General features: G+C 44.1%; 1 protein-coding gene across 1 annotated transcript in view; it reads right to left on the bottom strand.

Annotated features, from left to right (window-relative positions):
* Positions 1-603: 603 nt before the first annotated feature.
* The window catches only part of BRINP2 (BMP/retinoic acid inducible neural specific 2), a 94690-nt gene continuing 80396 nt past the window's right edge, over positions 604-14897 (bottom strand). The window contains exons 6-8 of the mRNA XM_036442671.2: positions 13983-14219; positions 11210-11432; positions 604-9554 (exon numbers count right to left, since the gene is read on the bottom strand). Coding sequence (XP_036298564.1) covers positions 8438-9554; positions 11210-11432; positions 13983-14219 — 1577 coding nt within the window. The 3' untranslated portion in view covers positions 604-8437. The remainder of the gene's footprint in view (positions 9555-11209; positions 11433-13982; positions 14220-14897) is intronic.

The following is a 14897-nucleotide window of genomic DNA, read 5'->3' on the forward strand; positions in this document are numbered from 1 at the left end:
GAATCTAACCTGGGACCTTTCAGTCTGCAGACCGACGCTCTACCACTGAGCCAAACCGGTTTCGGCGAGATATATTTTTCTGTAGGCCAACCTGACTCCATAGTAAAATAATTTTCTCAAGTGCTCCTGGTCAGAGCATAAAGGGAAAGTCCTCCTGGCCCCACTAGAGGCAGCAAGAGCAAGAAAATACTGACTGAAGTTGAATCATTAAGAATAAAGGGGCCAAAACCGGTTTGGCTCAGTAGATAGAGCGCCGGCCTGCGGACTGAAAGGTCCCAGGTTTGATCTGGTCAAGGGCATGCATATTGGTTGCCGGCACATCCCCGGTAGGGGGTGTGTAGGAGGCAGCTGGCCAATGTTTCTCTCTCATCAATGTTTCTAGCTCTCTATCCCTCTCTCTCCCTCTCCTTTCCTCTCTATAAAAAATCAATAAAATATATTTTTAAAAAAGAATAAAGGGAATAGTAAAACTATTTGAAGATGAGTTGCTCTTGTATAAAAAATGTTCTAAGGAATCCACACCAAAAAACAATATCTGTTAGAAATAATAAAGCAAGTTTAACTATTGTATGTATGCACAAACAGTGAACAATCCAAAATATGAAATTAAGGAAATAATTCCATTTATAATAACATAAAAATAATAAAATACTTATAAATGAATTTAGCAAAAGTAGTGTGAGACTTTTAAGGCCAAAAACTACAAAATACCATTAAAAGAAATTAAAGATTTGAATGGAAAGATGTTCCATGTTGATGGATCAAAAGACATGATTATGATGGCAGTACTCCCCAAATTGATGTACAGATTCAACACAATCCCTATCAAGTCCCAGATGTCTTTTTGTGTGCAGAAAATGGCAAGCTGAACTTTATATTCATATGCAAATACAAGAGGCCCAGAATAGCCATAACATCTTGATAAGGAAAAAAAAGTTGGAAGATATATATTTCCTGATTTTAAAACTTATTACAAAGCTAAGTGAAAAATACAGAGAGGTATTGTCATAATGAGAGACATATGGATACATCAAGTCAAAATGAGAGTACAGATATCAAGCCATACAATTATGGTCAATTAGTTTTTGATACATGTGCCAAGACAATTCCTTGGGGGAAGAAAAGTCTTTTCAACCAATGTACTGGAACAACTGGATATCCACATGCAAAAGAATGAAGTTGGACCCCTGTCTCACGCCATGCACAAAATTTAACTCAAAATGTATCAGAGGCCTAAATGTAAAAGCTGGGACTCTTAAACCTTTTTAAAAACTCTTCTTTAAACTTTCTTCTTAAAGTTTCTTTCTTTTGCGTTTCTAAAATATTTCCTTCTTAGAAAATAACATAGGCATGAATCTAAGTGATGTTAGTTTAGGCAGGAGATGTGTAGATAGGACACCAAAAGTAAGCAGCAAAAGAAAAAAATAGACTTGATCAAAAATTTAAACTGTTATGCTTAAAAAGACACTATCAAGTAAGTGAAAAAAAGGAAATCCACATAGTGGGAGAAAATATTTGTATTTGTAAATCATATGATGTTTATGCGTCATATATATTGTATGATCACACTTATATAAAAGGTTCAAAATAGGCCTCTCCATAGAGACATCAAATAGATTAGCAGTTGCCAAGGACTGGGAGTTAGGGAGGAATGCAGAGAGATTGCTAATGGGCATAGGGTTTCTTTCTTGGGAGATGTAAATGTTCTGGAATTAGATAGTGGTGATCGATGCACACCCTTTTGAATAAAAATGACTGAATTGTACACTTTAAAGTAAGGGTGAACTTCATAGTATATGAATCTTAATAAAGCTATTTGATAAAGAAGGAATAAAGAAAGTGAAGGGCATTGACCCAGGAAGAAGGCTAGATTTAGAATGTGAACATTAAGCTGAACCATCATCATGTCCTCGACTATGTGCCCAGACATATGCTCTTTTTAGAACATTTTCTCCACCTTTCTGCCTACCCAAGTCCTATACTTCCAATACAAGCAACTGGAATAAAAACTCTGCCTCCCTCATGTCTGTATCTATTGATAAAAAATGTATGGCAGTACTACACCCTGGCTCCCCATCAAAGAATTCAACCAGGAATTGACTGCAATCTGGAATTTGCTAAAAGTGCACTTAATATGCGCTATTGGAAAGAGACAGTCTAATGGACACATTAACTAACCATTGGCTTAGGTACTCCAGGCTCGATCACAGTAATAAGTTACATCATCAGAAACAATGTACTTGGGCCACAAGTCCCAGCCAGCCACGGGGCATTTTGGTGAGGAGTGATGTTATAATATTTTATTCTCTGCTTTTATAGAGGGTCTATATAAAAATATCCATTTGAATGGCTTATCTAAGTCTGCCAATATTGTAATTGAAGACCTTTTCCATTATATTATCCAGTGACCCTTCTGTAATGGCCCAGGCGATAAATGTCTCTTTGTTACCAGGAAGAGGTTTGCTTCAGCAAGTGAATAACATGGATATTTCTTTGCTTTTCCTTTGCTTTCCTTTGCTTCTCCTTCCTTCCCCTCCCTTTCCTTTTCCCCAAACATAGAAAGTATCTAATGCATTAAAAACAACCCACACTTACTGAGCATGTACTGTGAGCCTGTCAAGGTCCTTCACATGTCTTTCCTTATTTGACCATCACAACATCCTATGCTATGCACACTGCTATTGTCCCTCTTACACAGATGTGCAGACTGCGGCTGAAAAAGATTTGATGACATATCTTGTTTCTCACAATGTGTAAATGACAGAGACGGGATTTGAACCAAGGCAGTCTGACTGCATAAAGCATTCTAAGTCCAGCTTCTGTTTTCACTTAGCTGTACAGCTTCTCCCCTACTCAAGTTTCACTTTTTAGTCATCTGCAAAAAAATTGAATTAAGAGAGTGTGCCTACTAAATACATGTTTGCTTTATTCCTCACATCTACTGGCTGAAAATGCTCAATAAATAACATTGATTGATTCATTCCTCCAAGTTCCGAGATCCTTGGAAGAATGACCCTCCATAAATTCTGGAGGCTATTTTTATTAATGATGCAAGGGTAGTAGTAATCATACAGGCTGAAGGGGAGGAGGACAGAGCTGAAAACAAAAGTGATTCATTTTATTTCTTAGATGAGGTGCCTGGGGGTGCAGTCTGAAGTCTGGGGCCTCTGGGTGCTTGCACATTGCTGTATAAATTTAATCGTCTTCTCTGATGTGTGTTTCCACAGACTGGCAGGTACTCCCTCTCCCACTTCTGAACAGATTTACTCTGATAGGCTTAGGGAAAAAGACCTTTTACTCCATCAGCATGATTCAGCCGGTCTGTAGGACTGCTGTGCTGCAAACGCATTCATAAGCAAGCTAGCTCTCAGCCCACAGAATTTTGATTTGGTTGTTTCCTTTCTTTTCTCCCTTCTCTGTGTTTTTTTTTTTTTTTTTTTTTTTTTTTTTTTTTTTTTTTTACCCTACTAGTACATAGAGGTCAGTCACCTGGTTCCTAACTGGTTGAAAGATGAAAGGCCAGTAGAGCACCAAGATTTTCATAAATGAGGTCCTCACCTCCTAGCCAGACATGATTAACCTTTCTGTTTCTCAGCCCCCGTGCTCCTGGGAGGCTCCTGGTTTAGAGTGCTGATGCTGCAGGAAGATAACAGGCAGACTCCCTAAGAAACTTACTTCTGAAAATGTGGTCCACGTACCAGCAGCAATAGCATCACTTGGGAACTTGTTAGACGTGCAGAATCTGGGGCCCCACCCAGACCTGTTGAATCAGAATCTGCAGATGTATGCACCCTTTAAGTCAGGAATCACTCTTTTGAGACCATTGTACCCTCAATAGGGTGAGGCAGCTCTGCTACTAAACAGACCTCCCATGGCAGCTCCCTTGAGCATGCCTTAGACTGAATGCCTTGGTGCTGACATGGGGTTCAGGAGTTAGAAATAAGGGCACCAACTAGACACGTGTGACTTCAGTAGGGTTCTGCTGCCATCCTTGAACTTTTCTGCTCTCTAAAAAGGACACACATGTTATATATTAGGTCTTTCCCTCCATTGAGATGTAAAACATCTGGACACCGGGGGTATTTCTCCCATAGTTCTAGGAGATTCACAGTAAGTGTCGTTATTGTCTCTTCCAGGGAGTGACTTTTCTGTGCATCATCAGAATTTTGTACATCTCTCCTAGAGAATGCACCGCTCTGATTTGTGTATGCAACTCCCCCCCCCCCCCCCCACACACACATTATATTGTCCAAATCTCCATGGCCCGGAAGCATGTTTCAAAGAGTTTTCAATACCCTGCACTTGAGCCTAATGCCTAGCTCTTAAAACATGAATAAAGAAAAGGAGGATATGAGAAAGAGAAGAAACAGGCTTGATATTTGGAGAACTGAAGATAATACATGTGTTGTGGACATTGGAGAGTATAGAGCAAAAGTCTATAGAGCAGAGAGGTGAGTGTTCAGAAAGAAAGAAAAGAAAAATCTCATGGAAGTGGGCATGAAATAGTTGGGTTACAGATAAGGGGACAAGTCAAGAATTAAGGTCACTTAAATATAAATGTGGAGCCACTATACAAATCCAGATCTGTCTGACTTCTCGGGTTGTCTCCTGGGTCACACTGCTTTTAAAAGGATAGTACCAGAAGGTACTATTTCCTACCCCACTACCTGAGTAGGAAATCCAACTCCCTCATACTCAGAGGAGAAATTGGGAGAAGTGAAGTGATTTGCTCATGGGTGTGGAGATGGTTGAAGGCAGAACAAGAAGAAAAGTGTGGGTCTACAGTCAATCACACTATCTGAATTTTCCACCTGTCCTTCTAGGCCAGGAGTTCCAGCCATAGATAGCTTTGTATCCATTGGTCAATATTCTCATTCTACTGCTAGGAGGAGTGAGAACTCAGTGCACAGCAGAGCTTGCTTCATTCTCTTTCTCTGCCATGGCCTAGATTCCGGTCATACACTTCACATGCTGACTGCACTGCCTAAGCCCTTTGGTATTGGTGGTACCCAGATGCCTCTAGCCTTCACAAGAAAGATGTTACACAGATTTGTAAAGCTATTCAAACTCTGATTGGTGATCTATAGAAAACATCAATAAATTAGAGGCAGGATGTTGTAAATAAAAAACATCTAGCTGATAGGGTCATCAGGAGTCCAGTAAGGTGATCCAACCTGGATGGAAATGTGTCTAGGCTGTGCTGAAAGCTTGTCCCGGAAGAAACTTCAGTCTTTTTCTATTGCCTGTTAGAGAAGCTGGTAACTTTTGCTAGAACCAATCCCAGGGAAAGATGGGAAGCTATTCCCACCTCTATGTAGTCCTCCTCTTCTGGAAAGTCACCTTTCCTCCACCCTCACACTCCTAAGCCCCACACAGGGTGCCTGTCATCTCCCAAGACCCAGATGTCATTTACTAGAGAGAGAGGTAGAGAAAAAAGCAGGTTCAGTGCTATTCCCAGCTCTGCTAACATATACAACCTTGGGCAAGTTCTTTCACCTCTTCTTCCTTACATCAGAAATGAGTTGACTGAATGACCTCTAAAAACCTTCCAACTCCAAAAATTGCACCCTCTCTTTTGCTAGTGGGTTACCTTCTAAGATTTATTTCCTCCTAAGGGCATTTTCATTTTCATATGAAACATAATGGTATAAAAAAGATCTCTCTTGTGCAAGAGAACAGACTTACATGATGAAATTACAGACTTTGCCAATGATATTTGGGGGCAGGACATCGTTTAGCAATGCATTCCATCTACACATAAGGCGGCTCTGCCCAACGTGAAGATTATTTTCATATTTGTGAAAAGAAGCCAAGAACTGTATGTGAATTATTTGTGATACCAAGTATTTGAACAGTCTTCATTTATGTTTTTGGCTGTGTGTGCGTGAATAGGCCTGCAGATCATGGTATTATATTATTAGCAGCAGGTATTAAATACATTATTTAGTATTAGAGGTATTAGTCTCAAGCATTAGGACAGATTACATTTGATGTATTAGTTCTTTTGAGTGACAATTAAGGCTTGAATTCCTGATTGTTACAGCCAGTAACTGAACCGTGATTTGGCTCTTAATTCCACAGGGAGTTCACCAACATTGACAACCCACTACTAATTAGTGACAATTCTTTATTTGTGAGTATATCTGGGAATAGTTGGTTCATATTATCTTTGTACTATAGACTTTGAAAGTGAAAAATTTGACCAGGGGCATCCTTTTATTATTATGGCATTTCTTAGGCGAGCTTTTTGAGAAATTTTATGCTGAATTCATGGTTTAAAGCCTTTAATAGCCCCTTAAGGAATCCTGTCCATTCTTTATTTCATCCTTTTCTTCCATCTGCCTTCTAGAAGCAGTCTTGGTACATCCATAGCCCTATTGACAAAGAGCTAGAGACACACCCTCCCACTTCATGACAGCAGTGGCTGAACTAGAAATAGGTAATAACTGTCCCTAGTTCATCCATCACTCTGCATTCCTACCCTAGTAGACTTTAGGGAGATGTGAGAGAAGAAATGCCCTAGGCTCCTTATCTACCTGGGATTTCAGGTCCTTGTGAACTGAGAGATGGTTCAGGGATTAAATATAATGCTGGACTCTTCTGTATGTAATGACAAACATGGACGCTCTTGGGCAGATGGACATGGCCATCCTCTCATTGTCTCCCAGTTCATTTCTTATTAACTGAGATGTACCACAGGTACAGAATGAGGTACTTAGTATTTATGTGGTGACTTCTGCTTGAATAAAATGGAGGCTGTTATGCCTACACATTGTGCTCAGGGCATGTGGAGAACAGATAGAGAGACATAGTTTTTCAAAAAAGATTTGCTGTGAAGAGATTCCCATACCACCTAGGGAAGGCACTAAGGGGAGAAGAGACACTGCCCTGTGTGGTGTATGTCAAACCTGCTTTTCAGGCTGGGAAGGTGGTGACCAGACAGAAGGAGGAAACTCATGCCACGTCTGCATCTTTCCCAGTGTCCTCAAAGGGCGGTCCCAGACTAAGTTGCGGAGTGTGGAAATTCTCCTGATGTCTGCAGCAGTCAGAGGTGCCCCATTTAGCCAGCATTGGCCCAGCATAAAGGCTGCAGTTCCCCTAAAGAGCGAAGACTTTCATTCTCCTGATAGGTTAGGAACGTGTTAGTCCTCACTCATGGGAAAAAGGAGAGGGGCAGCTACATAGTTACCTGGGAGAATTCTGCCTCCATCTCATTCCAATCTTTATTCTCTCTCTCTCTCTCTCTCTCTCTCTCTCTCTCTCTCTCTCTCTCTCTCTCTCTCTCACACACACACACACACACACACACACACACACACACACACCTCATACCCAGTCAAGACAGGCATGCATTCACTTGTGTATATACTAGCCAACCAGCCTCCCACACAGCAATATTTACCATCTAAGGACACCCACATGTCACCCATAGAGCAATACAAAATCCAGGAAACTATACTCTTTTTGCCTCTTTTCCCTCTCATTTCCCCCCTAATAAAGGTCTTTAAAAATATATATTAAATCAATTATTTTTTTTACTCATATGTTCATGTGGCTGGAGCAGATTGACAAGGAAAACAATCACAAAATAAATATTTTTGTTTTTGTTTTTAAAAAAGAACATTTTCCTAGACATTGTCTCTCTAACTGGACAGCTGCTTTCTTGGACAGATTGGGGGCTATAGGAAGGGAGCTCTGGCTGAACCAGGGGCGGGGAGGATGGGGCGGGGAACAAGCCCAGCCCCCAAACTGGGGTAGTCCAGGAAGCTAGGGGACCAGGGGGAGGAAGAAAGGTGAAGTGGGAGCAAGGCCACCTGCCCACCCTGAGAGTCCTCAGTTGATGTCACTTCCTCTGTTTCTTAAAGGAGCCGCCTTGGGGAGCAGTCAGCATCTAGGAGGGCTCAGAGGAGTCAGAGTACAAAAAGTAGGAGCCATTGTGGGAATCACGAAACACCGTTGTTTCAAGAAAACTGGTTAAAAAGAATACAAAAGTGACTCCACTGAGAGAACAGGAGCTCCACCCTTCCTCTTTGCCCCTCTTGCTTCCTTGAATGATAAGAATCACTTTTAAGGATTTGTTTGTTTCATGGTTTGGCTGGTTCTTTTTCTTAATCTCTCCCTTGGCTCATCTCCTTCAACTGCATTCATTTCAGAAAGCACCGACTTTACAGACAGGAGGCTGCTGAGTTGTAGCCTCCTCAAGGGAGCGTGTGTGTGTGTGTGTGTGTGTGTGTGTGTGTGTGTCTGCATGTGCACACATGGGGGGTGTGTGCATGTGCAGTGACTGCTTATTTCTCTCCTGTCTGTGTCAGTCCAATCCCCGAGGTCCCATCTGCTGGGTGCAGAGTCTCAAGGGAGCCCCTTGTTGGCACCAAGGTGAGTGCCTGGATGCATGGATTCCCTTCCTGTCCAGCACTGAAGTGGACTCCCCTCCCCATTAGCTACAGAGTTTGCCTGTCTCATACTCCACAGCATTTGGCAGCTTGGAATTGAAAGCCCTCAGGGAGGACTGGATCCTGCCCACCTCATTGTTTGCCAGTTTGAGCCGGTGCCGGAGCAAGCAGGAGAAAAGGTCCAGCCGGACTTTGCCAGGTGGAGATAGCTGGTTAACCCGGTCCCTAAGCTCTATGAGCTGCAAGAGGGCAGAGTCCTGGGAGCCTTGAGTGTACGGGTAATCCAACTGGAGGATTAAGTCCCGTATGGCGTCTGGGTCAAAGGGCAGGCTGTAACCGAAGACCTGCAAGGTGTTGATTTTCATGTAGCCCAAGTTCTTGGAGGGATCTGTCATCTCCAGGGGCTCATAGTAGATAGTCTCATTGGAGCTGTCATCCAGGGACTTGATTCGGCTCCGTAAGTAAACATGGACTGTCTCAAAGAAGGTCTTCCACCTGTTCCCCAATGTGATTGTCCAGTTCTGGCACTGGGCAGCCGCGTCCACGTTAGTCCTTTCCCAGACAGGGAAGTGGGCCTCATTCACGGGCATGAACCAGCTCTCAGAATGGCTGCCTCCAAAGGGGTTGACGTAGATGGCCATGACGGGCTCCAAGGTGCTATTCTTGGTGAGGCAGATCTGCAGGGACAGGGCCAGCATCACATGCACAAGCCCAGGCTTGTACTTGTTGCTCTTCAGGGTGAGCAGCATGCGCTTCCTCCAGGAGGGGTCAAACCAGCTGCCCAGGCGCATGTCATTGCTGATGAAGATGGAGTGCACCTCAATGCGGCTGTCCCACTTCTGCAGCAGGTACTTCAACTCCAGGTCCTGCAGGTCTGTCTCCAGCCCCAGGAGATTCTCAAGGGACTCAGCCACCTCTGGCCGGCACAGCCCTTGGATCAGCACGTAGCCTGGATTGCAGCCCCCACAGCGTGTACTGTTGTCCCGGGCACAGTGGGCACAGGCAGACCCTTCACCCAAGGCACATGGGATGGGGCCCTGGCAGGAAGATTGATCATAGGGGCAGCTGCAGCTGTGGCTCTGCTCCAGGAAGGTGCCAGGGAAGGTGCTTTCTCCACAATAGAGGAAGGACTGGATTCGGTTCCACCAGTAAGACAAGGACCTTTGGGAGAGGAGATAAAGATGAAGCAAGAGTCATAGGAAGGTGCACACCACACTGCCATCCTCCCTGAGGGTACTAGGACAGTGACCAGCAGACAGGGAAAGCAATCAGGAAATTAAAGGCCCACGTTCTCTAAAAGATGGAAACCCTACTGTGCCACTTTGGAGAGACTGACTAGGGCCTGGGACTCAGTCTCTGACAGATCTGCCCCAGACATATTTGACATCAACCTTGAAGTGGAATCCGCCAAGTTCATCCTTCCCAGGTACCGCCTCACTGCCTCACTCAAAAGCCTGCAGAGCTCTGCGCCATCTTTCATGTCAAATCAGGTTTCCAGCCTCCTAAAGAAGATCTTCTCACAGCCAGCTCTCCACTTTCAAACATCCTGCCAACTCCCTCTCCTTCTTAGTCGCTGTCCTTTGTGTTCCTTCTGCTTCTCTCACTCTTCCACCAAGAATAGAAATTTCCTAACATGGCTCCTTTTAAAAATGCCTTCCCAAAGAGGTCTTCCGTGACTTCCCTTCCAGAAAAAATGCACAGACATTCTCTGTCTCATCACCCTGTTTCTGTGAACCCACAGCAGTGATCAGGATCGAAAATTATTGTGTTTCTTTGGTCCTGACTTGTTCATAGACAAGGGATGAGCTTGGCGGATTCCACTTCCTTACAGATGTCATCAGAGCAGGGACACTGTGTTATTCGCCAACATGTTCTTAGGAGCTAGAATTGTTCCCAGTGCATGGTAAATATTTGATAATTATTTGTTGAAAAGAAATGAATTGGTCTTCAAATCCCTCGCTGGCCTGCACTCCCCCTTCTCTTCCTTCCCACCTGTGCCTCAGGTAGAGTGGTGCTTCTGGGTTGTTGCCAGGGCAGCTTCCTCTCCTGGAATGCCCCGTTCACATGCACCCGCCTTTCCATCTCCTCCCTTACAGCCTGGCCACTCCTCCTTCCCCATGGTGGCTTTCCTCTTTGGCCTTTGCTTCTACTAGACCATGTTTTTTTATTTACACTCCATGAACATGAAGTGAAGTGGCTTTAAGTGGCTGCCACATAGTTGCAATTTTTCAGTTTTTATGTTTCTGTATATTTTTTCAGACTTCCAAAATATCCCCCACAGCTTAATCAAATCACATGCAATATAGACTTAATAAAAACTTGTTGAACAAATGAGTCAATGAGCAGATGAGTGAGTGAGTGCCTAACATACAGCCCCACTCTATTCCCGAGGACACAGGACCCCAGCTCTCTTTTCTCTTGTGACTCTTTTCTCTTGTGACTCTTCAAAATAATCCAATGTGTGTAGTTCCTATCCCAAGCAGTTAGTGTATGAGCTTTGACTCCCCTAGAGGACTTATCTAGAAGACGTATCCAAATGGAAATAAGTGAGAATAGGAGTATTATTAGGATAGCATTTGATTCTACTATCATTCATATAAAAGTCCAACTAGCCTCTCTCTCTTTTTTTTTTTTTTCCTCGCTTTATGTACATCTCATAGTTGAGGATACATGAGTAGGTCAAGATAATAGGAACATCTAAAAGGCCATTTATGTGTCTCCCTATTTCTGGGTCTCCCATGTTGGGCAGAGGGTCCACCCTGGCCTTAGCTGTTGGGGAGGTGCCAAGCACTGGTTTCGGGGCCTGCAGTGCTCACCGTTCCTTGGGCAGACGGAAGCGAGGCTGCCGGTGGCAGCGTTTGCAGAGGTTGAAGAGCCGGCTGACGATCCGATGCATCTTCTTGAACAACACTTTCAAGCTGGCTCCCAGCTGCTGGTAGCGGTGCTGGAGGCCAGCATCCATGGCCCAGAACTGGGAGATGGCTGTGGAGTTCAGGAACCTGTCCTCAGGCAGCCTTTTCAGCAGGGCTTGGAATTCCTCTGTGGGCAAGGACACAGACAGGGCTGAGGGGGTCCGTCCATGCCCCCGGAGGGGCAGGCGGGCGCTCCCTGGCCCTTCAGAGTCACTGCATACAGAAGGAGGCTTCACAGCCACTCTCTCAGGCTCTTTTTTTGTGTATTTTTCAATAGCTTTATGGAGAAATAATTAATATACCATAAAATGTGGCTTTCCCATCCTTCCTGTCCTTAATATGCTTCTCAATTTCAAGACAGATCTCTGTCATTCCCAAGGGGCCAATGACATCTCTTTTTTCCTTTCTACTTCCTTGTAAGTCATTCAGAGCCAATCTGTCATCCCCAAGGGGCCAATGACCTTGGGGCACATCTCTTTTCCCCTTTCTACTTCCTTGTAAGTCATTAGAGCGCTGTCTGAGGCCAATCTTCAAAGACACCGCAACACCCTTATGGAAAATGTGGCGCTCTTAAGGGTGAACACCACTTTCAAGCTGGCTCCCAGCAGCTGGTAGCAGTGCTGGAGGCCGGTGTACATGGCCCAGAACTGACTGGCCAATGGGGACACAGAGAGGATAGAGCACCAGCTGAGAAATCTTACTGAAAGCCTTTCAGTCTCTGAGATCAGCCACCCTCTCCCTAACCTTTTTTTTTTTTTTTTTTTTTTTTTTTTTTTTTTTTTTTACTCTAGGATATACTGCCTTTTTTTTTTTTTTCCAGCTTCCAGTCTTGGTCAGATACCCATTCTTTCCTGTAGCTAATCCAGAAGCAATGTGCTTTCTGATTCTCAGCTCCTACTGCCAGTTTGAGATGTTCTCCGGGCTTCCTGGTCACAACATGCTTTCTGAATTCATGCTCAGAGATCTGCCCACATCTGCTTTAATGGGACCTGCAGCCACCAGTCTCCTGGTGGAGATCCAGAGAGTCCTCGTTTACTCAGCAGCAGCAATTCATGGCGGTGAAAGCTCAAAGTCTTTTCCCGCACACTTAAAAGTTACAGAACAAATATCCCCAGTAGCCCGTAGCAGCTGGGGTTGGAGGCCTGGGGTGGGATGTACTTCTTAGCTGTTAAATGCCTTGCCTAGAACTCATAATGACAGGGGCCTCAGCTCATTCTGACTTCTCAAGCATCTGGTTCTGCATCCCCCGCAGAGAACTGGAGAATCACTCCTGTAGTGAAACATAACTATCCTGTGCATTGTTCTGTTAAATAAAAGGTTTAAATATACAAAGGGGTATGGAGAATAGCAGGATAAATTCCTATGTGCCCACTAACAAGCTTTTGGCCCTTTGCCGTATTGGTTTCAGATTATTTTTAAGGAAGTAAGACAAAGCAAATATACTTGAAGACCCCAAACTTCCTCACTTCTCCATCAAGATGTGGGCACTCTCTTGTATGTTTTCTCTATCATTATCACATATGTTTATGTGTTCTACAAGTGTATTTATAAAAATATTAAGTATTCACTAGCACATTCTTCAACTCCATATAAGTACTATTAAATGTGTATTATATTTAATAGATTATTATAGCATTACATATATTATTATATATAAACATGTATATATTATATCTATTCCTCTTGCTGTTTTATCTAACATTATGCTTTTTAAATATATCCATATAACTAGCATTTATTAGTATTGAAATGTATGAATAGAATTGTGCAGAGTTCTTTTTACATTTATTTTATCTAAATTATCCCTTTTAAGCCTTCTATCTAATTGTCATTATCACTTTCCCTCTAACAGATGAGGAAACTGAGGCATTGAGAAGCTGTGTGGCCAACATGAGGTTATAGAGCTGGGCAGTAACAGGGTGTTTACAATTAGTCTGTTTGGGCTGCTACAATAAAATTCCACTTGGTGACTTACAAACCACTGAAACTCATTTCTCACAGTTCTACTAACTAGTAGATGTTGGAAGTCTGAGATTGGAGTTGCAGTATGGCCAGGTTCTAGTGAAAGCCCTCTTCAGGGCTGCAGATGGCTGACTGACTTCTCACCGTGTCCTCACGTGGTGGAAAGGGTTAGAAATCTCCCTGGGTCTCTTTTATAAGGGCACTAATCCCATTCGTGACCTAATCACTCCCCAAAGTCCCACCACCTAATACCATCACTGAGTGCATTAGATTTTCAACATATGAATTTGGGGGACACAGACTATAACACAAACCAAGTCCTTCAGAATCTAGGTCTCCAGGTTACATTGATATTAGTTACACATAGCATGGCTGGCTCTCTTAGAACTTTTCTATTCACTTGACTCATTCAGCAAACATTTATTGTGCACCTTATGTGCAGGCACTATTCTAGGCACTGTGGAACCTATAGCATACAAAATAGACAGAGCCTATGCCTCCCTTATCTTTCATTAGCTTACTAAACTCTTCAAACACATCTCTTCGGTATGTAGTATGCCCATTTGCGTGTAAAACAGAAAGAAATGATTTGAGACTCAGAGTGGTGATAGAAACTGCTGAGTCAGGATCCGCGTTGAGTTCCCATGATCTTGCCCTACACCTCACAGCCACCTCCCATTGACAGGAAGGACACATGGGACCGATGATTGCTCACCTGACTCCTCAAACTGCCGGTTATGAGTGGCCCAGGAGTCCTGGATCTGCAGCAGGCTGTCCTCCATGGCCTGGATGTCAGCATCAGGACAGTTGCACTCGGGGAAGGTGGGACTGCACTGGCACCAGCAGTCATTCTCCTTGCAGATGAGCTCACCCTCTGAGCTGCATGTAATGTAGCTCAGCGCTGCAGCCACAAAGCGCTCACGCAGGTACTCAGGCAGCAGTACCTGCAGGCCTAGGGAAAGGACATGCCAGGAAATTGCCAGGCGGAACCAGTGGGGCTCAGTTCCCCTCACCCCAGGCTGCAGGAGCCCCAGCTGGGGTTCTGCTGCCTTGTGCATCCTGGGCCCAAGAACGGTCACCCCAGGGCCTGATCCTGCTGAGCTGGTTGGGAGAGAGGGTTGCCACTGCCCCAGTGACAGATGGGGGAGGATCTGAAAATGCAAATGAGGATCATCAAAGCCCAAGGCTTAGTTGAACCTCTTATATCAGCCAAATTGAGAGCGTGCACATCATATGAACGGGCTTATTGGCTACCCATCAGCATTTCTAGGATGGAAACAGGAAGATGTTTCAGATAAAAGAAGAGCTTACAGCTCTCATGGGGGAGGAATCAAGCCTTGATGGGCTTTTTGCTTTGTCTCTGATAACCATCCTTTTTCTAGCTTCACTGAGATTAGCAGCAGGCATCCTAGGATGTTACTGAATGCTGATCCTCCTGGGCTTCCCACCCCAGCCCCAATGACAGAGATTGCCCTGATTAGGAGGCAGGAACAGGTATTGTGGGTATATAGTGGCCTGGAACTACCCCCAAGTACTTTCCATATACAATTGCAAGTAACAGTTGTGGTCAAACTGAGCCTCTTAGAGGTGAGGGAATCCAAGCCCAGTGACCACAGTGACCAGCTCAGCT

Source organism: Pipistrellus kuhlii, unplaced genomic scaffold (genome assembly GCF_014108245.1).
Source record: "Pipistrellus kuhlii isolate mPipKuh1 unplaced genomic scaffold, mPipKuh1.p scaffold_m20_p_18, whole genome shotgun sequence".
Taxonomy (NCBI): Eukaryota; Metazoa; Chordata; class Mammalia; order Chiroptera; family Vespertilionidae; genus Pipistrellus; species Pipistrellus kuhlii.